At 35.8% G+C, this 22,508-nt stretch overlaps 1 protein-coding gene across 1 annotated transcript in view; it reads right to left on the bottom strand.

The window, feature by feature from the left end:
• Positions 1-22,508, bottom strand: part of PTPN13 (protein tyrosine phosphatase non-receptor type 13) — a 223,018-nt gene that overhangs the window by 178,666 nt on the left and 21,844 nt on the right. Inside the window, 1 exon segment of the mRNA XM_017860030.1 lies at positions 5,806-5,925. Coding sequence (XP_017715519.1) covers positions 5,806-5,920 — 115 coding nt within the window. The 5' untranslated portion in view covers positions 5,921-5,925.

Below are 22,508 nucleotides of genomic sequence, written 5' to 3'. Positions count from 1 at the left end.
TGTCTTTTAAGGTGTCCATTTCATGTAAGTTGTTGAATACTTCCAACAATTTGTTCATCATTTTCCCTTATTTTTTTAGTAACTACAGAATCTGAAATCATGTCACCTGATACTGTTTTTGTAAACCTCCTGTTGCTGTATTCATAAGAGTGCTAAATTTTTAAACTTTATTGTTTTTTATACATGAAGTGATTTTATAGCTCTAAATAGGTGTAAGTTCATAATGACTTGCTTTAAAATAGTTATTTCTGCTCTGCCAATACTAACTCCTATAAGTCATTTAAACTGGGCTTTGTTTCCTTATCTCTAAGATAATTAGTTAGACTGAACAGATTAAAACCTTTTCAGCTCTAAGAGTTTGATTCCATAAATTAAAAAATATGTGTGTGGCTCTGAGTTTATGCAGATATTTCTTATATATACTTTTTCATTTTAGTAGCAAGAGAATTTTCCTGAAAGTATTTATGCAATAAAAGTAATTGTATAAAAAATAGAACATAATATTCACTAAATTTTGCTGATATTATTTAATAGATTTATTCCCTAATAAGATTTTTTAAAGTTATCTATAAATTCTAATTTTAAGCACTTTTTTAGGAGTGAAGAGAAGTCTGATATTTGTCTTAGCTTTCTACAGTAATTTGTCATTTTCACTATAATAAGACTTTATAAAAATGAAATACAGCCAAATAATTATATATGCTCTGTCCTCTACAATCTGATCCAAATTTGTCTTTCAAAGAATATAAGAAACACAACGTGGTCTTTCAATGTTCCCAGGGCACTTGCTGGTATCTGTTGGAACTTTTTAATGCAAACAATGAACCTGGCTTGCTTTTAATATTTCTCTTTATCAAATACTTTATTCTATTATTTTTTTGTTTTTGTTTCTGTTTTTTGTTTTTTGTTTTTTCGAGATGGAGTCTCGCTCTGTCGCCTAGGCTGGAGTGCAGTGGCGGGATCTCGGCTCACTGCAAGCTCCGCCTCCCGGGTTCACGCCATTCTCCAGCCTCTGGAGCAGCTGGTACTACAGGCGCCCTCCACCACACCCGGCTAATTTTTGTATTTTTTAGTAGAGACAGGGTTTCACCGTGGTCTGGATCTCCTGACCTCGTGATTCGCCTGCCTCGGCCTCCCAAAGTGCTGGGATTACAGGCGTGAGCCACCGAGCCCAGCCTATTCTATCATCTTTTAACTGTTTATTGACATTACTCATTTCATTAATTATTCTTTTATTTATTAAATAGGGAACCAGAAGTGACTACTTATACAGGGATTTATATCCTTGCCTAAGTGAGGGAAATTCAGTCTCTTCCTCTGACTAATCAATCAACCTAACACCCTAAAACCTCAAGATTCGAAAGAGCTGTTTTCTGCAGAGAGCAACAGTTCCATAACAAACAAACAAACAAACAAAAAAATACTGTTTTGGACAATTACTACAGTTGTAAGCTAAGTTTTCCAAGGTAGCAATAACCTCACTTTTAAAGATTATTCATAAAAAGCAAGAGAATAGCATCTTTTTTTATTATGTAGGAACACTGAGCTCCTATATGAATTCATCCATGATATAAAAGTTAAAATCTTAAATGTATATATGTTTTTCTGACATAAGCTAGGATTCTCAATCGGTTAAAAAGATGAAGTGGGCCAGGCGCGGTGGCTCACGTTTGTAATCCCAGCACTTGAAGAGGTTAAGGTGGGTGGATCACCTGAGGTCAGGAGTTCAAGACCAGTCTGGCCAACATGGTAAAACCCCGTCTCTACTAAAATTAGCCGGGTGTGGTGGCACATGCCTGTAATCTCAGCTACTCAGGAGGCTGAGACACAAAAATCACTTGAGCCCGGGAGGTGGAGGTTGCAGTGAGCTGAGATTGCACCACTGCACTCCAGCCTGAGTGACAGAGTGAGACTTCATCTCAAAAAAAAAAAGAGAAGAAAAGATGAACTGAAAGGCATACAACTGGGAAATCATAACACAGGAAGATTCTTAGTAAAAGTTTCCCAGAACTTTTATTTCAATAACTGCAATTAACTTCCTAATTAAAGAACAGCAACTCCTCAGCTAGGTAAAAATAAAATCTAGCTATCTACTATTCACAAAAAGTACCTAAATTACAGCACAGAGGATGTGAAAATTAAGGAAGGAGGAAAGCTATACTAGAGATAGGAAAGGTGGGTGAATGTCAACAAAAATGACGCAAAGGTGGCAATATTAAGAGCAGATAACAGAATTTATTGCAATGACTTGTAGAAAGAAAAAAGCTTACTTTATATTAATAAAATATCTTGTCCATTTATATTAGTTGTTAGCCATCACATGTATCACACAAAATTGCATGAAAATATGTAACTACAGAAGAAGACAGACAAAAACAATCATAGTGGGAAGTTTTGACTATCCCTAGGAATTTGAAGATGAAGAATACAGACTAATAAAGTTTAAAAAAATTGTAAGCACAAACATTAATGAGCTTAGGCTATAGCCTAGGAATAGACAGTACGATTCTTTTCAAACCACAGAATATTTACAAAGATAGATCATGTGTAAGATAACAAGAAAATCTCAAAAAATACTATCTTATGATTTCTCAGGGTAGTCATACAGATGGCATGTTTTAGTAACCACAAGGCAACAAAACTAAGAAACTTACACCAAAAGAAGAATCAGCTTTCATCATCACCTTCATCTACATGTTTAGAAGTGCATGAATATTAAAAGTTTTACATTTTCCCTCCTCTGAAGAGAAGTTCACTTGAAGATGGTGTCTTTCAACAAGGCCATGCTTAGATATCATTATCCTATGAATAATAACCATAGCAATTTTGCTTTTAAAAATGGAAAGCCTTCAATTGCTGGGAGGCTCAAAAATATGAAGAAACAGATAATTTTCTTGACCTTTGTTCAGTAATACCCCAATAGAAATGCTTATTTACAGCCCCCTCTTATAGGAATGTCAATAGCATGCTTGCACTCATGCTATTGAAAAAGAAACGGGAACAACGTGCAAGTTCAAGATGATACGGGGAAAAGTCATTGACAAGAAAGCATTTTAAAAAAACAAATAAACTTCTTGGACACCATTATATTTTACCAGCTTTTTTCCCCCCGCCACTCCCAGTGTTATGCAAAAGGACTCTACGAGAGAACTAAGACAACCAACATTCATCCATAAAATAAAAAAACTAATATTTTATTTCAATTTGTTACAAGAGTCAGGAGAAGAACTTGTGACAAAAAGATATTGTGTGATCAAATATATGAAAAGATATTGTGTAATCAAATACAAAGAATGAAAACTCATAAATTTCTGATAAATTAAATCAAATAAGAATTTATTTCCTCCAAATACATAGAAATTTCCAATTGGCAATCATGACAATTGGTAATCTTCAAACTGCCAAAGAAATCAAATTCAATCTCTCTGTATTACTGATAATACTCTGTGAATTAGACTGGAGGCCTTATGCTAACCAGCTCCTATTGCACAGCATTTAACACACAGCTACCTCACAATTAATTTTATACTACATCTGGTAAGTCTTTTAATTATAATGTGCCAATATGTTATGCAATAATTGCCTCTCAATGACAACACCTTTATATTCATTTGATCTCTATTAACATTATGAAATGTGAAAACAAGGAAAAACCCTTAGGTACTTACAGTATGCAAGATGCTTTATATTCTATGAGTCATGGCCTGAGCAATAATTCCTGCCATTAGTATAATAAAAAGAGGTATTCTCTCTTCCTCCTCTGAATATCTGTAGTACTTATTGTCTACAGTACTTATTGTCTATGTCACTCATCTGGCACATTGTTTTGAAGTGGTAAATTTGCAGTTGTGTCTTTTATCTGAATAAATTCCTTAAGGGCAAAAGTGACACCCACTTATTAGGATCTTCCACACAATACCTCACAAGTAGAAAGTATTTCTTAAATATTAATTGACAATTATTAATTGACTAAATAATGCCATCAACATATCTTTCCTTCAATAACACCTTTGGAGCACAGCTACATTCTGAATACTCTGGAGTGTCTATACTTTCCAATTTTCTGAAAAATAAAGTAAAGCAAACAAAGCAATAATGTTTATTAAAATACCCAGATTTTGGTTAAGTGATATTAGATCAAATGAATAATGTTCTTTAAATTAATACTAACTCTAATTAAAGATCATCAAACATAAAGGTTATAGCACCAGTGCATGGGCCCTAACACTATTTCTTCACAATCCTGTCTCTGAATTAAAAAACTACATCAAAAACAACAAAGTTTTACCACTTGTCCCCAAACACTCTTCCCCTGTCTCTATACTTTCCTGTACTCAATCAGTAGTTATCCCTACATCTTTCAAAAGGTTCCCATGGCTCCTGGTCTTTAGCAACTCTATCCTATAGATGGTTCTCAAACTTTAGCATGCATCGGAATGTCCTTGAGGGCTTGTTAAAACACAAATTGCTGGGCTGTACCCCCAGAGTTTCTTATTCAGTAGGTCTCTAATGTGTGTTTTATTGTTGCATTTCTAACAAGTTTTCAAAAGATGCTAATGTTGCTGGTACCATGTTTTCAGAACTATCACTACCCTCAATCCTTACTTATTTCTGTCAGGCTTTTTTGTGCCTGATATATCATGCATTCAAATCAATTTTAGAGACTAATTCTTTAGATGAAGCTTGGTTTTTTCACCTACCATTCTAAATAAGTTTTGGTCACATGCTATGAATGGCAAACACCATCTTCATGTGCAACTCCTGGCATGATATCAAATATTTCTGGACAACCAAAAGATGACTCTAACTTTTCTAACTCCACAATGCCACACAACCATTTGGACCAAGAGATCCCCTCTACAGGGAAACACCAAAATACTTGTCGACCCTATATTATTCCAATTTAGAGTAACAGGGATGCCTGTATTATTCTCTCTACCAGATTTTTTTCCCCTCCCTCTCATCTGGTTAACTTTTCTTTTGGGTCTTAGCACAAGAATGACTTGTGTAGGAGTGCCTTCCTTTTCTGCCCCATGACCAAGTCAAATCCTCCTATTATGACTTCTCAGAGAGTCACTGAATCCCTCCCTTTTAGCCCTTGACATGGCTGCATTTTTTACATTTGTTTATGCAGTACAAATGTGTGTGTGTGTGTGTGTGTGTGTGTGTGTATAATTTTTATTTATTTATTTTATTTATTTATTTTTTGAGATGGAGTCTCACTCTGTCACCCAGGCTAGAGTGCAGTGGCATAATCTGGGCTCACTGCAACCTCCGCCTCCTGGATTCAAGTGATTCTCCTGCCTCAGCCTCCTGAGTAGCTGGTATTACAGGCACCCACCACTACACCAGCTAAATTTTGTATTTTTAGTAGAGATGGGGTTTCACCATGTTGGCCAGGCTGGTCTCAAACCCCTGACCTCAAGTGACCCCCCAACCTCAGCCTCCCAAAGTGCTGGGACTACAGGTGTGAGCCACCATGCCTGGTCCAAATATTTTATTAATAGCTATTTTCCACATTGAACTGTGAGCTCTAAACGGAGAGGAACTGTTTTGGTTTCAATCACCATTAAACTTTTGCTGCCTGGTGCAATGCTGGGCACATAGAAGATATTCTAATGAATATAGATAATAGCTGAGCTTTTTCAGCCCTAAACGAGATAAGGAAAGTATTCCTTTCATACTCTGCCAAAGGCACAGGAATAATGAAACGAAAATCTAATCTCTGACCCTGTATCTGTTTTTTAGCTACGGAATACTGAAACAACAACAACAACAACAACAGCAGCAGCATCAGCAGCTTACCTTTTCTGAATAATTCTTGGAGACTTTCGGCACTTTGATTTAATACAGCCCATATTTCTTCCTCCTGAAGTGGTCCACCCCGAACCTCCAGGGCCTCAGCTAGTGACACGTGCATATTACCTGGGAAACAAAGGTAACAGACGGTTGATGCATCAGCAACTTAACTGTACTTGCAGTAGTGAAAGCTCTACATCAGTGATGACAGACTATAAGCCCCCTGTCTACCTAATTTCTCAATATGGCTATGAATCTAAATGTTACCTTAAACTCATAGAAGGTAAAGGAATTGGAGGAAAAAATCCTCAAAATAACCACTTGCCCAAGCCCAACATGGTCAACTTCAGAGACAGAACTGGAGAATGGGGGTGGTGACTGACTACTTCATGGAAAAAGGCAGAGACCCCAGGGTACTAGGAGGCACAAAAATACAGATCATAAACCAAAGCAGTCAGACTGAACTGAATGAAGGCCTTTCAGATTTCTGTTCCAGGTTTCATCCTATCCATCCCAGATATAAAAGTAGAGAGAAATAGACAGGAGAACCTATAGCCATGGTAGGGGAAGTTGGGAATAAGATGGAACACATTTCTTCCATTCTTTAGTTGATTTCTATTATCTCCTATATATACTGTAACTGTATATTTTGCACTAAATGCAATTAAGTATTTCCAGACCCAGTTTTGTTGGCAACTCACCATTTTCCCTGGGAAAGTCACTTTTCCATTAAACCTCTGTTTCCCTATTGTAACATAGGAATGATAGTAACAATAAAAATGTCATTTTGGGTGGCTATGACAAGGGAAGTGGTTATGCTTGTGAACATGCTTTGATATATGATTCTACAGACGCTGGATTAATAAAAGATCAGAAAAGTGTTTGTCCTGAAATTTTGTCAGGTCAATTTTCCAATGGCGTTCAATTAAGTAGATGATATACTGATAAAACTTAAGATTTTCTATGGAGCTTAATAAACCTATTTTTATGTTAAAAGAGGAAAATATAACTAGTTAAAATCCTTCTATATAAATTTTCCTAAATTGACACAGCTTGAAAATTGTTCTTTAGAGTGATTCGTAAGATTTCTACCCAGAAAAAAACAATTTAAGCATAACGTATATAGTATATTTCTATTGTAAGGGAGAAGCAGATTTGGAAAAGAGGCCAAATAAGGAGTTTAAAAGTTAACCTATAAAAACATCTGTTTTAGATAAAAGTTGACTTTGTTTACTCAACTAACAAGACAAGCTACTATTTTCTTTTAATTTAGATTTATGATACTTAATCCTGACTGAAAAAAGCAATTCCAACTACAAATGAGGCCAGTCTTGTCCTTTCACTTTCCTTTTTAAATGTTTACTAAAACATTTTAGGCTTAAAGTCTGCCTCCAGGGTGTCTACTTATATACACAATGTGATAGTTAAAAGGAAAATATAAGATACTACTTTAAAAAAGCCAAAAGCGCTTTTACTTCGGTTGTACAAGAAGTGCGATTATTTATTTAGAACCCCTGCCCATGCCAAAGTCTCTAGGTTCTCACTGACTTTATGATATAATAGCATATTTATTCAAGAGAAAAAAGTAGAAGCTTCATTCCTTTCTAAAGATATGTGAGTTATCTTCTACATGAAAAATATTAATAAACTGGAAGTTTCAACAGAGGGATCAGATACTATTAGCAATCAGACACCAACATGACTTGTAAGAAGGACTACCTTGTAGCAAATTTCCAAAGTAATATGTCTGAGAACTGGTTAGATAGCTCTAAAGCCTATACTCAGGGTATAAAGAACAGAGCAAAGATTGCACAAGAATTTCTTTGAAGAGAGTTGTGTGCTGATTTTCATGTCTCCTCCAAAGTGGGAGGGATGTGGAAAGGTACCTTCCTTTTACCTCAAGCCAGTGAAAGAAGCTTCAATGGGACCCCTGGGAGTCCTTGATATATGTTCTCTGGAATTAGTGGAGGGCACAGCAGACAGTGCCTAATACACACTTTAGGAATCTAAAGGTGTTGCCTATCACTCTGAGGCAGCAACAAGAGGTAGACAGGTGAGGGTACACAAGAGTGAGGAGGCATACGGTATCAGGAGCCAGCTATACTTCCACTGCTCAGGGTAAGAGAGCAGCAAGGAAGCACAGCCACACAGAGGGCCAGTCTGGACCCATACGAAATCCTACCCAGAGGATTAAAATGTCCTAAAATTTAGATAGTGGCAGTGGTTGCACAAAAATTCTAAAAATCACTAAAGATATACTTTATAAGGGTGAAGGCTGAGCATAGTGGCTTATGCCTGTAATCCCAGCAATTTGGGAGGCTAAGGCAGGAGGATTGCTTCAGGCCAGAAGTTCAAAACCGGCCTGGACAGCACAGGGAGACCCTCATCTCCACAAAATATAAAATTAGCCGGGCATGGTGGTGCCTGTCGTAGTCCTAGCTATTAGGAGGCTGAAAAGGGAGGCTCACTTGAACCCAGGAGTCTGAGGTTCCAGTGAGCTATGATCATGCTTCTGTACTCCAGCCTGGTTGACAGAGTGAGACTGTTTCTAAAAAACTAAAAATATTTTTTTTAAAGGATAAGTTTTATTGTATGTGAAGTATATCTCGAAAAGCTGTTTAAAAAATTCTACCCAGAGTTCCACCCAGAACTCTGGGTTGGAAGTACCCAGACCACCACCAAGAAAAATGAAGAAGGGAGGAGGAGCAGAGGAAGGAGGGGAAAAGGAGAGAAGGGAAAGAAGAGGAGAAAGAGAAAGAAGAAGTATTCAAATTAGAATTATTTCTACTGTGGAATGGCCTGAAAGAAAACTAGGCTGAGGGCTAGAAGGGTTAGGGGTTACTGGCTAGCTGGAGGGAAAAATTTCTGTAGTGTCACATGTAGTATAGTTCCAGTGAAAGACTGTGAAGAACCCACAAAAGTACATACAAGAAAAAAGGGCCAGCCTTAAACACATATGAAGTTCAAAAACAGTAAAAGCAATTTCACAATAGGAGTCTGGTAAAACAACAACAAAAACTGTTTACCTCACTTTCTCTCTTCTTTAGATCCTGATGGGGTGAGATACAGCAACTTGCCAGTGGGTGAGGAGAAAAGTAACAAAAAGAGAAGCTAATCACACTGTCTTCCATCTATAGATCATCTTAGCTAGGGAAGGGAAAAGTTTTAGCTCTGAATGGACATTGAAATATTGATTAATATACTGACTAGGTACTTTTAATTATGGAGTTTAAGTGACTGTAGTCATTAGTATTACCAAAGGGCAAGGAGGGAATTATGGACCTGGGTTTTTATATAGAGGCAGAACTTCCTCTGGTGAAATAAGGGAGGAAGGATGGAAGGAAGGAAAAAAGGAGAACAAAATAACTTGCTTATGATGATATCTTACGTATCCCATTGTAAAACCAGTATGTTGGCTTTATATATACATACACACACACATACATATATGTGTGTATATATAGAGAGCACAAGAGACAGACTAGGTTTTAAATCCTAAGATACTGTTTTTACTTACTTTTAAAATAAATTGGATTTTAAAATATAATTATTCCCTACAAATAAAAAAATGAAAAGGTTAAAAGTAACTTCTCACACAATAGAATTTTTTCAGCAATTAATTTTTCTAGCTACAAAGATTACTAATTATATGTCTGCTGCTTGATTGATAAGGGTATAAATTATAACAATAACCTGTTAATTTTTATTTAAACTTTTTTTTTGTATATTCAATATAGGATCTTTATGAACATTTCTGGTTAGAACATCTTAGAACTCCAAAACATAGACAGGAACATTTGTTTTTCAAAGTTATCATCAAGCTATCAGAATAGATTTAATATTTTTAATCTACAGCTTTGCTAAGCAAGAACTTAAAGACTTTTTTTTAAAACTGCCTCACTCTGATCACCCAATGTCAGAATTTAATGTAGTATTACAGTAGCTTCCTAGAAAACAAACAACAAAGCTATCAGCTTATACATTGCCTACTAGCACCATCTTTCTCTCTTACATATGTTTATTTACCATTATTATAGCACTTTAGATCATTAGCTCCAAAGATAACAAGGGAATGAAGGAAATGCAGAAGTTGAAGAGGAATGCAAAAACGAAAAAGGAAAGTGGAGGAAAAAAAGCTTGAAGTCAACCAACAGATGAGGACAGAATTAGTTACAAAAAAATTTTTAAAGCCTATTGCTTCAATTGTTTCCTTTAGAAACAGTACTAGATAACTTGGGAGTACAGATACATGACAGGCGTTATCACATTAACCTATGACAAAGGCTAAATTTTACGATAAACATAGCCATATTATTTACTTTTATTCTCTTGAAAGTTGTATGCTACATGATAACTAGAAAGTTTTGGAAAAAATTTCAAATAAGAAAAATTATTTCTATCACATAACCAGAATCATTATTATGTTTTTGGTTAACACAGGTATTACTGACATGACCTTAAAACTGCTCACAGAGACAAAGCCACAAAGAGATTCTAACAGATGTCATTTTAATCCTGAAGGGCTGTGGCACTCACAGGAAGCACGTAAGAGTGATTGAGAACAGAATGAATAGTAAACAGATTAACTAAATCCAATCAAGTGATAAAATAACCTGTCTGGAGACAGATTAATTAGGAATGTTTAACTTGAATCTAAAGAAATAGGGCTATAGAAACATGCTGTTTCAAGAACAAAGCAGCTATAAAATAGAGCTCTGTGTATGCCACTAGTTTTGAGCAAAGATTCACTCAGCATCCCGGCTAAGGACACCTTTGGTCATTAAGAAACCACACTGAGTTGAGAAGGCAACCCCAAAATTGTAAGCATCTTTTCATTCAGGAAGATTCAGAATTAAGTATAGAAAAGTTTGAGACACAAGCCCATATATTAGTATTTTTTTAAATTAAAGAATCTGTACATACATAGTATCTTAGCTAAGAGAAATAGGTGAGTTAGAACAACAGTTTAGCATGGTGATTCCAATTTAAATACTGTAATGAGAAAATGGTTAAGGCTTGTATTTTAAAACATACAAAATGCCACTGGAACATACAAGAGACCCTTAAAGGCTTGCCATACATAAGTCTTACTATATAAGTTTTCATTCATTAGAAGTCTTATTTGGGTACTTGGGAAGGTTTTTTTTGTCAGTCAGATACATGAAATACTTTTAAATTGGCTTTTAATTGTATTAATGCAGTTGAAAATGTTTATGGGATGTTAATTGAGTAGATTTGAAAATGGGATTATATACTCAAACAAAGGGTCCCTTGAAACTTTCTGCATGTATAAATAGAAAATATAATTAAATTGACATTAAAAGCTTAAGAACTATGGCCAGGTGCAGTGGCTTACGCCTGTAATCCCAGCACTTTGGGAGGCCAAGGTGGGAAGATCACTTGAGTCCAGGAGTTCAAGGCCACCTGGGCAATACACCAATACCTCGTCTCTACATATAATATTTTTTAAAAAAATTAGCTGAACATGGTGGTGCGTACCTATAGTCCCAGCTACTTGAGAGGTTGAGTTGGGAGGATTGCTTGAGCCTGGGAGTGGAGACTGCAATGAGCTATAAGCACACTACTCCACTCCAGCCTGGGCAACAGAGCAAGACCCCATTAAAAACAAAACAAAACAACTTAAGACCTAGGTTTTAGAATTTTAATGTAATAAGAATGTTCATTTAAAACAATTTTCAATAGGCTTTTCTGTGCACAAAAGGTCTTGAAGGCCATTAAAAGTTAGGAGAAAATCATTGTGGCTTCAGTTAGCCAATGTTTTTGTATATATGAAAACAAATGCATGACCCAGAATAGAAAAAATAGAAAAACAAAATTGATAAACTGGAATTCATCAAAATTAAACATCTTTGCTATCTGAAAATAAAGAACTGTTAAAAAATGAATAACAAACTAAGGAAAAATACTGCAAATAACATAACTGATAAAGGACTTATATCCAGGATATATAATTTTAAAAAATCCAGTATTTTTAGATTTGAATGGGCATCAGAGAAGATATATGGCTAGCAAATGAGCACATGAAACAATTCTCAACATCATTAGTCATTAGGAAAATAAAAATAAAACAATGAGATATGGCTACATAGCTATGAGGATATCTAAAAGTAAAAAGATTAACCACAATGTGTTGACAAAGCATACTAAGCGTTGACAAAGATGTAGAGAAACTGGAATTTTCATACATTGCTAGTGGGAATGTAAAATGGTACGCTTTGAAAACTGTTAATATAGTTTCTTAAAAAGTTAAATACACACTTAACATATGACCTAGCCATTCCATGCCAAGCTGCTTACCCAATAGAAATTAAAGCATATGTCCACACAAAGACCTGTACACAAATGTTCATAGCAGTTTTAATTGTAACAGCTAAAAACTGGAAACAAGCAAATATCTATCAACAGGTGAATGGATAAAAAAAAAAATCTTAGTATATCCTCACAATGGAATACTAATCAGCAATAAAAATTATTACTGATACATGTGACAACATGGATAAATCTGAAATAATTATGCTAAATGAAGAAAGCAAGACAGAAGCAAGTGTACATGTTGTATGATTATATTTATACAAAATTATGGAAAATGCAAACTAATTTACAGTTCCAGAAAGCAGATCAGTGGTTGCCTAAAGATGGTATTGCCCTACGGAGAGGCACGTGGGAAAGATTAAAAAGTGGCATGAGGAAATGTGAAAACATTTGGAGGTGATAAATATGTCCATTATTTTGATTCTGATGATGATCTCATAGGTGCATACATATGTCAAAACTTAACCAATTATACACTTTAAATATGTACAGTTAAATATGTCAAACATGCCTCAATAAAGCTGTTTAAAAAGAGAAGAAAGAAAACAAAACAAAACTAAACCCAACCAAAGGTGAAACAGCAATCCTTTTCTTTGTTCCATGAAGCTGCCCGGATTTTTTTTATTGTTAGAAGAAACTAAGCACAACTTCAAGTAACACTTGCTTTTTAAGAAATAATAATAAATGGTAAATTTGTTTTCTAAAAGTTAACTTTTCCCATTTTTTTTATTGTGGTAAAAAATATGTAATGTTAAATTTACTATTTTAACTCATTTTTAAGTGTATAGTTCAGTAGTGTTCAATATATTCACATCATTATTGAACAGACTCTGGAACTTTACCTTGTAAAACTGAAACTCTATACCCATCAAACACCAACTTACGGTGTTTAATGCCCTTGGTAACCAACTTTGTACTTTCTGTTTCTATGATTTTGACTATTTTAGATATTTCATATGAGTGGAATCATTTAGTATTTGTCCTTTTGTGACTAGCTTATTTTGCTTCACATAATGTCCTTAAGGTTCATCCATGTTGTAGCATGTGACAGGATTTCCTTCTTTTTTAAGGCTGCAAAATATTTTACCGTATATGTATATACCACATGTTCTGTATCCATTCACCTGTTTAGAACATTTGTGTTGTTTCCAGTTCTTGGCTATTACACATAATGCTGTGATGAACATGGGTATGCAAATATCTCTTTGAGATCCTGCTTTGAATTATTTTGGATATACAGTTGGCCCTTGAATAATGCAGGCATTAGGGGAACCGACCCTCTGCACAGCTGAAAATCAACATATAACTTTTGACTCACCCAAAACTTAAGGTTCAACTGTATACCCAAAAGTGGAATTGCTAAATCATATGGTAATTCTATTTTTAATTTATTCAGGAATACTGTTTTTCATAGTAGCTGTACCGTTTTACATCCCCACCAACAATGCAAAGGGTTCAAATTATCCTTGCACTCTCACTAATAAAAGCACTATTAGAGGTGTAAAAGATTAAGGGTTCATCTCCCTAATAAAAAATACATTAATATTTATTTCCATTAGGAGTAGTTATAGATCAGGTAGTAGAGAAAAAAAATTATTGCCTATATGTTAGAAAAAACTAAGAAAGAATTGGAATTTTAAGGAGAAAAGGGGATAAAGCTCAGTTAAGTTTTAATTGGATGTTGCCACAAGGTAGAAACAGCATGTATCTAAATATTTTTGTTGCAGTTGGAGCAATGTTTAGTATTTGTCAACTTTTCCATTATGCTTTCCGTGTGAAAGAAGATAAACTAAAATAAACACAAGTCTAAATGGCCTTTCGGGGCCTCTGGTTCATGTCAACTACTTATCTAAATAGAAATCATGCATGCCTATTCCCTGCTTTCAAAGGACAGCTTCAAAGAATAAGAAGAAAAACTCTAGAATTCTTCAGTCCCTCTCTGCATCACTTAAACTTAGGAGAAAAGTAAAACTAGGGGGAAAATCTCTAATTTCACATTTGTTCTTTCTCTTCACTAACTGGAAAGCACCAACAGAAAACAATGCAATGGTAGAATTTTGATGTTGACTATTGTCGTTCTATATCACCTTTCCTTGCTACCCACAGACTTACATTAAGATCATTGCTTTAGGATACTGCTGATCTTCCTAAATTACATAGACTTAAAATGTCTAGTGGACAGCAACCAAAGGAAACAAATATGGATAAAACACAAAAGATCAAGTAAAAAATCATATTTGTCCTTTACATTGTAAAAAATAGCGTGCTAAGCAGCATTCTGAGATTGTCCTCAATATTCCTTTCATGTTGTAAACTCCCCATGTAGTGAGGCATATAGCAAAGACCTAAGGGTGGCCTCTAGGAGCCAAAAGTGTATCCCAGCCAATGACCAGGAAGAAAAGGTCCTATAATCACAAAGACTGAATTCTACCAACAAGCCTTTAGACTTCAGGACCATGAGTCTTGGACTAAAAGTTGAATAGGTGTGGTGTGGTACCAGACATTAAACACACACATATACACACACAAAAACAAACAAACAAACAAACAAACAACAACAACAAGAAAAAACTAAAAACATCTAGCAGGTGAGAGGATAAATCAATGATTACAATTTATATTGTGTTAAATGTCATAATGGTTCAAACTGCCATGGGATTCCAAAAAGGGCATTTCATTAGACCAGAAAGAAAGATTTTAGAAATGATTCTGAGGTTGGGATTAGGGAAGAGGGTATAAGCAGGAAGAAGGTAGATAAAGAAGATATAAGGGGGGTATAGTTAAGGCCTTCCAGGTAGAGGAAATAACCTGTATTAAGAGAGAGACAAGAAACAGTAGGAGGTATTCAAATTCTGTAGATTATCTAGAGAAGGGGAAGAGAAGACAAGAGATGAAGCTAAGTGGTAAATACCAGTCAGATCATGCAAGTTTCAAGGTATAGGAGGAGGTGGGTAAGCAATAGGTAAAGTCACAAAGATTAGAGAGTGCTTATCTTTCCAATGATACTTCATCTGGTCTGCTGAAGTCAAATGGAAAGAAGCATGTGTAGAGATGGAAATAAGTTAGGTGGAGGACTTCTTGTCTAATGGCCTCATTCATTGGCTTAGTGAGATAGTCCTCATGATCTATTTCAAATGCTATATATACCTGCCCATTTGCTTCTATATACCCTCAAAGAATGGCTTTCAGTGTGTATTCAGGAATCTGTAGCTCCCCAGGTAAGTCCCATACACAATAATGTTAAAGAACCATTGCATCTTTGGATAAAGCTTTTTTGTTGCTTTTTAGAGTCAGGTTCTCATTATGTTAACCAGATTGGAGTACAGTGGCTATTCACAGGCATGATCATGTCACACTGCATCCTCAAACTCTTGGCCTTAAGCAATCCCGCCTCAACTTCCCAAGTAGCTGCAACTATAGGCATGCCACTGCACTCAGCTTTTGGATAAAGCTTTAACCCTCAATTCCAATAACTCCTCCGATGTTAATTCTAAGAGGAGCAGTCAATGCCAGACTTTCCTAATTACTCAGAGGTCAGCTAGATGAATACTTCCTTACCATGCTCATCCTTGATTTTAGCAACTGAACTAACTGTTCAACAAAGGGCTATTTTAAGTCTACAAAACTAGAAAACTAAACAAAGCAAAGGGACTATTAGAGCTGCAGAGCTCAGGTACCACAGAATCATATATCATCTTATAATGAGAGCACCGGTCCCTGGGTATTCTCTTTTTGGCTGTCCCTTGAGCCAGAGATCAGATCCTCAGCTAATTCTTGGTTGCATTTAGCAACCAACAAATAAGTACAGAGAAGTCAAAGATTTGCTTGGAGGATATTGCAGCAAGAGAGTTGAGAGTTGTGGCAGAAGTTATTGTGAGGAAGATTATGGGGTCTATGCAGTATAAAAAAGAAAATAAAGCTATAAGAAAGTCAAATAAATTGGAAGAGAATGGGATGATCCACCAATTAGATTATTAATTCCTTCATTTATTTAAATATTTATTACAACTATTATGTGTTATGCATTGATAGGTGCTAGGTTTTTATTTAATCAATTAACAAATATTTATTATTTACTATGAGCCAGGCACTGTTTTAAATGCTGAGGATTTAAGAGTGAATAAACCAGACAAAAATAACTGGTCCTATGGAGAAGACAGACAATAAATAAATAAGTACAACTAGAATATCGTATGCTAATACATGTGATGGAGGAAAATAACTAAGAAGGAGGCCTAGGGAATAGCAAGAAAGTCAGAAAGTAGACATTTAAAATAAAACAATCAAGGAAGGCCTCACTGAGAGTCTGTCATCTGAGCAAAGATCTAAAGGAGGTGAGACAGTGAGATGTGCATATACACAGGAAAGAACATTCTGGGCAGCAAGTAAAGAATTTGGATCATAATTCCAAAAGACACAATCCTGAAAGTCATAATCCCAAATGTTGAAATTTCAAAAGATCAAAATCCCTAAATTCTAAAATTTTGAAAATCACAATCACAGGATAGTTGCATCATGTTAGGTGAAACTATTACCTTGTTATTGTCTTTATTTGGAAATGAATTATGGTTTGAGGAGATGCATGTGAGTGCCAAGTTGACAAGGAGTAGACTTGTGGATTTAATTTTAGGCGTCAGCTTGACTGGATTAAGAAATACCTAGAAACCTGGTAAAGCATTATTTCGGGTGTGTCTGTGAGGGGGTTTCCAGAGATTAGTATATGAGTCTGAGTGGAGTTGGTAGAGAAAATCTTCCCTCAATACTGGCAGGCACCATCCAATTAGTCAGGGGCCTGGATAGGACACACACAGAAGGTGAACTGGTCTGTCTCTCGGAGCTGGAACAAACTTTTCTTCCACTGCCTTCGACATCAGAACTGCATACTTGCCCGTCTTCAGACTCCATGACTTAACACCAGCAGACCCCTGGGAGGTTTTCAGCCTCTGACTTGAGTTACAGCATCAGCTTCCCTGGTTCTTAACATAAAAACATTTGGGACATTCAGCTCCCAAACTGGTAGTGGTGGGACAGGTGGGAAGTGATCAGATTCTGGAAATATCTTGAAGGAAGGGCCAAAAGTTTTTGTTGATATTGATGCTCTTTGCCCTAAGAAATTGGCAGGAGGGAGTTACCATTAACTAAGACAGAAGACTGTGAAAGGAGTTGGTTTGGAGGGAAAGTTTCAGAGTTTGATTTTATATGTTATGTTTGCAATGCTGATTAGACATTCAAGTGAAGATGCTAAGTAGATAACTGAATATATGCAGTGGGCATAAACATTTAGAATAGTCAACATACAGATTGTATTTTAACGCCCTGAAATTTCATGAGACTCTAAAGTAGTACGCACAGACAGAAGACACATCCAAGGACAGAGAGATGAAGACTAACAAGAAAAGGAGACTAAGTGGCTTTGCCCAAAAACCACCACTTCTAGAGAACCCTGATTATCTCAGAATAGGTTTGGCTTTTAAATTGCATTTGTTGAAATGAGGATCCAAACAAGGTCCATACACTGTGTATCTCTTTTCATGTAAAACAGTAAACCCTTCGTTATTGGTTATATTTTTAAAGTTCAGTTTTTTTTTCTTTCATTTTAAGACCTAGAGTCCCATCATTAGAAACAAATGAAGTAAATTCATAGCAAATGGGTAATGTTTTACTAACTTACATTAAAAAGGGCTTTATGTGCTTAGTTATTACCAAAGACTCTCCATAAGCTTGTATTCTTGTAATTATCTCTCTCAAAACTACAGTATGTTTTTTAAGAATTAGCCTTTATTAAATTAAAATAAAAATCTAAGCTACAGTAAATGTTAAAAAGTCAAATTTATAATCTATGTTCACGCTGATTCACAGAACACAAAATAAGGGCAATGGTCTTATTCTCCATACGCTATTAGTCTGAAGATAAATGTAACATAATTTTACTAATTTGTGTGGTAATTACTCAGTGTGCGACTCAGAAGGAAGAAAATACATGCGGTTGCAATGATAACTCAAATGACCTTTTGGAGACACAAAGCAGATAAGTTGTTTAGGAAAGAATAATGTTTATTTAAGGTTCTGTCTGTTATGGATTCTATTATAAACAATGAACTATAGATCTTATTGAGGTCACTTAAAATGTCTTGACAGAACACGACACATTTGATATTGCTTATTGGGTTATTGCTACAGACTTTTATTAGGAAGAAGGATGAGGAGGAGAGAAGGAAAAGGAAGAGACAAAGAAGAATATGACTGACAGAAAAGGAAAAGAATAAAAAAAAAATAGCCTCACTTTATCTCTTATGCATATTCTTATTTACACATGGGTTTCCAACTACTTTTGAGAAATTCTGGACCAGCTGTGTTATTTTTAAAAAAGTAATGCAGTGCTTATACTCTGTATTCTGAAACACACGGATCAAAGGTCTGGGGCAACACCCAGTAATCTAACACATCAACATTTCTGCAGTAAACTTATGAATATTTACACTAAGTGGGATAAATAAAAACTGTAAATAGCTTCATGGCAGTTCAGTCAGGTTTTGCCACCAAAAAAGCTCAAGGACAGTTTTGCATTCAAATGAGTTATAAAAAACACTTTTGCTTTTTCAGACATTTTTGGATTTTGAATTGCAGATAAGAAATTGCGGATACATATTGCACTAAGGAGGCTGGTTAACTTTATAAGAAAGTCTGCTATCTTTGAGAGCATTTTGCCATAATTCTAGGGACTTGAGAGTGGAACTGAACTTAATTAAAATTTATATGGTAAAGTCTAAATACATGAGGGTTACATTTTAAATGGAGATAAAATTTTTTAAATATGCAATTGCTTATTGTGAATACAAGAGATTTTATCCACTAATTGTTAAAGTGATCACACCCACAACAAAGGATTTTTGTATACATTCACAGCCTGCAGTGTGATCCTCACATGTGTACCCCAGCCCAGGCTTTGTGTACCTTCTAAGCATACAGAATTCATTAAACAAGTGAGAAACTGGAAGCACAAGATCCAAATGGAGGTAATAGGTGTCCTACATGACAGAGAATTAAGTCATAAATCTGTGTTTTAGGGAGAAACAGGTGGTGCTGCAAGAGAAAAATAGCAGTGTGAGTCTTCTTGCGACAACAGATACCTAAACAAAAACGTAAAAATGTTTAGCTATGCCTATTAGTTGTAAACACTTGGCTAATTAGAGGCAAACAGAGCAGGAGTAATCGTTATTTGACATTTATTTCTAAAATCACTTCTATAATTCCCAGAGGTAAAGCTAGCTAGCCTGAAATTAGACCCCCTAGAAAGAGAGAGTAATGCACTGATTTAGGGAAGAGCACTTGGTAGAAATATCATTTTCTTTGTTAAACTGGAAAACATAAACTATACATAAATAAGTACATTTTGTGATAGAATTTGAAAATTAAATGTAATTTCAGTGTAGTATTTATGTTTCATTATATCAGTAATGTTGGCTATTTAGACATGATGTTCTAGTACAGTTCTAGGTCATGAAACTTGGAGAAAGAGGTCCTAGAATGTTTTTGCTCTATTCCCCTTTACAAATAACCCACATGTGTACTGCATTAATGAACCATCTTGCTAAGTCACCTATTTTCTCTTAAGAATAAAATTTCTGCGGGTGCAGTGGCTCACACCTATAATCCCAACACTTTGGGGAGGCCAGGGTGGACAGACTGCTTGAGCTCAGGAGTCCAGCCTGGACAACATGATGAAACCCCATCTCTAAGAAAAATACAAAAATTAGCTGGCCATGGTGGTGTGTGCCTGTGGTCCCAGCTACTTGAGAGGCTGTGGTGGGAGGATTGCTTGAGCTGGGGAAGTCAAGGCTGAAGTGAACCGGGCCTGCGCCACTGCACTCTAGCCCAGGCAACAAAGCAAGACCTTGTCTCAAAAATAATAATAATTAATAATAATAAAATTTATTTAGGATTTATATCCTCCCCTTATAAACTTACCATACCCAAATGCCCTTACTTAATATTTTTTAAATGTCTTTTTTACATTTGAATATATTTAAAAAGGAAATCTTAGATCAATATTATGTTCTTAAATGGAAAACCAGTAAAATGTTCCATAAATAGAAGGTAAATACAAAAGTCACTATCAATATGATACATGAGAACACAGTAATGTTACTGAATACAAGCCACAAGAGTGTGGCCTGCCTGTGCAGCAATACTCCAAGCTTGGGACATGTCTCCATTTGTTAAAAAGGGAGATTAGCAAGTCAAACAAACAAACTAGCACCAGACTGGGACTTTCTCCGTGACCTCATCATGGAGACAACTATTGGGGGGGAAAAAAAGAAAGAAAGAAAAGAAAAGAAAGTAACTTGCTTATTGCAGGATTTGATTTTCTGAAATTTAGCTGCAGAAATGACCTCTCTTACCATACTACTACTCTTAGAAAAGCTCTACCTTAAGCCAGATATAATAATCAGAGATGTTAGAGAAAACATTCAGAAATATAGAAATGTGGTATGGTGACAGGAGTTGAAATCCGGACTCTTCCCTCCCTCCACCGCCTTTTCCACTTCTCCTAAGAAATGAAAGGCCTCAATATTTGGAAAGATTCAGGATAAAATCTCATGTCACTGCTCAGATATAAAATTAGATGTTTTAAAACTAGAATGTGTAAAATATTTCAAAATGGAAACTGGTAATGTCAAAATCACTTTTAGAATGGAGTAATTTGAATAGAATTTTTAACAATTTCCAAATATTAAGTTGAAATTGTTTTAATTACTGGAATATACATAGATTTATAATGTTTCATCTGTGATTTGAGAAGTTATCTGGGCTTACTCTTCCATTTATTTTCTCTAGAATCAACCTTATTTCTACTCCTGATTCATATACCTAACCTTCTGAACACCATAGCCTAGCCTGGCCTAATGTGCTCAGAACACTTACATTAGCTTACGCAGGGCAAAATTATCAAACACAAAGCTTATTTTATAATAAAGTGTTAAATATCTCGGGTAATTTGTTGAATACAGTACACTGTAGGGTACTGTGGCAACTGTTTACCCTTGTGAGCGTGTGGCTGACTGGGAGCTGTAGCTCTCTGCCACTGATTGGCATTGTGAGAGAGTGTCCTACTGCATATCACTATCCCAAGAAAAGATCAAAATTCAAAATTCCAAGTACTGTTTCAACTCAATGCCTACTGTTTTTGCACCATCATAAAGTAAAAAAATCATTAAGTTGAACCCTTGTAAGTCGAGGACTGTCTGTAGACATATAATTTGAAATCTGGTCAATGCAACAGAAGAACTGAATTTTTAATTATTTAATTTTAATTAATGTAAACTTAAATGGCCACATGGGACTTGTGGCTACCACACTAGATAGTAAGGCCCTAGAAAATTATGACAATAGGATTATAACAGGTTGCTTTGCTTCCCCTCTTGTCCCCCAGTAGTCTATTCTCACTAGTGACTCTTCAATGTAGGTCTAATCACGTAATTCCAATGCTTCATGGCTTCCCATCACACTTAGAATAAAAATTTAAGTTCATACTCAAGCTCACAACTCCCTACAAGATTTTTTCCTCAAACTATCTCAACTATTCACTCTCCCCTTCAGTCCTGACACACTCAACTCCAGTCTTCGTGACTCTTAATTAAGCCCTTGCATTTGTCTAGAACACTCCTGTATTAGGCTGTTCTTGCACTGCTATAAAGAAATACCTGAGGCTAGCTAATCCATAATGAAAAGAGGTTTAATTGACTCATGGTTCTGTAGGCTTTATAGAAAGCATGGTGTTGGGAGGCTTCTAGGGAGATCTCAGGAAGCTGAGAAGGAGAAGGGGGAGTAGGCATGTCACATGGTGAAAGCAGGAGCAAGGGAGAGAAAACGTAGGTGGGGAGGTGTCGTATACTTTTAAACAACCTGATCTCGTATGAACCCAGAGCAAGAGCTTACTTATCACCAAGGGGATGATCCAAGCCATTCATGAGAAATCTGCCCACCCACCTGCCATGGCCCCACGATCTAAATACCTCCCAATCGGGCCCCACCTCTAACACTGGGGATTACATGTCAGGATGAGATTTGGGCAGGGACAAATATCTAAACTATATTAACTCCTGTTTGAAATATCCACATGTCTGAGCTGCCTCACTTCATTCAGTTCATTGATCAATTCTTACCTCATCTCTATGAGGTAACATCTCTATAAGGCCTTCCTTGACCACTTCAATCTAAAATACCAGCATCACCCACTCCCTCACTCTCTCATACCATTAACCAATTACATAACACTTCATGACATTTACAACACTTGATATTATAGAATTAATCTTTATTGAATGTATTTGACAACAAAATGTAAAATTAATGAGGACAGAGATTTTGTCTCT

The sequence above is a fragment of the Rhinopithecus bieti genome, unplaced genomic scaffold (genome assembly GCF_001698545.2).
Source record: "Rhinopithecus bieti isolate Rb0 unplaced genomic scaffold, ASM169854v2 scaffold_52099, whole genome shotgun sequence".
NCBI lineage: Eukaryota > Metazoa > Chordata > Mammalia > Primates > Cercopithecidae > Rhinopithecus > Rhinopithecus bieti.
This window is presented reverse-complemented; position numbering and strand designations above follow the sequence as displayed.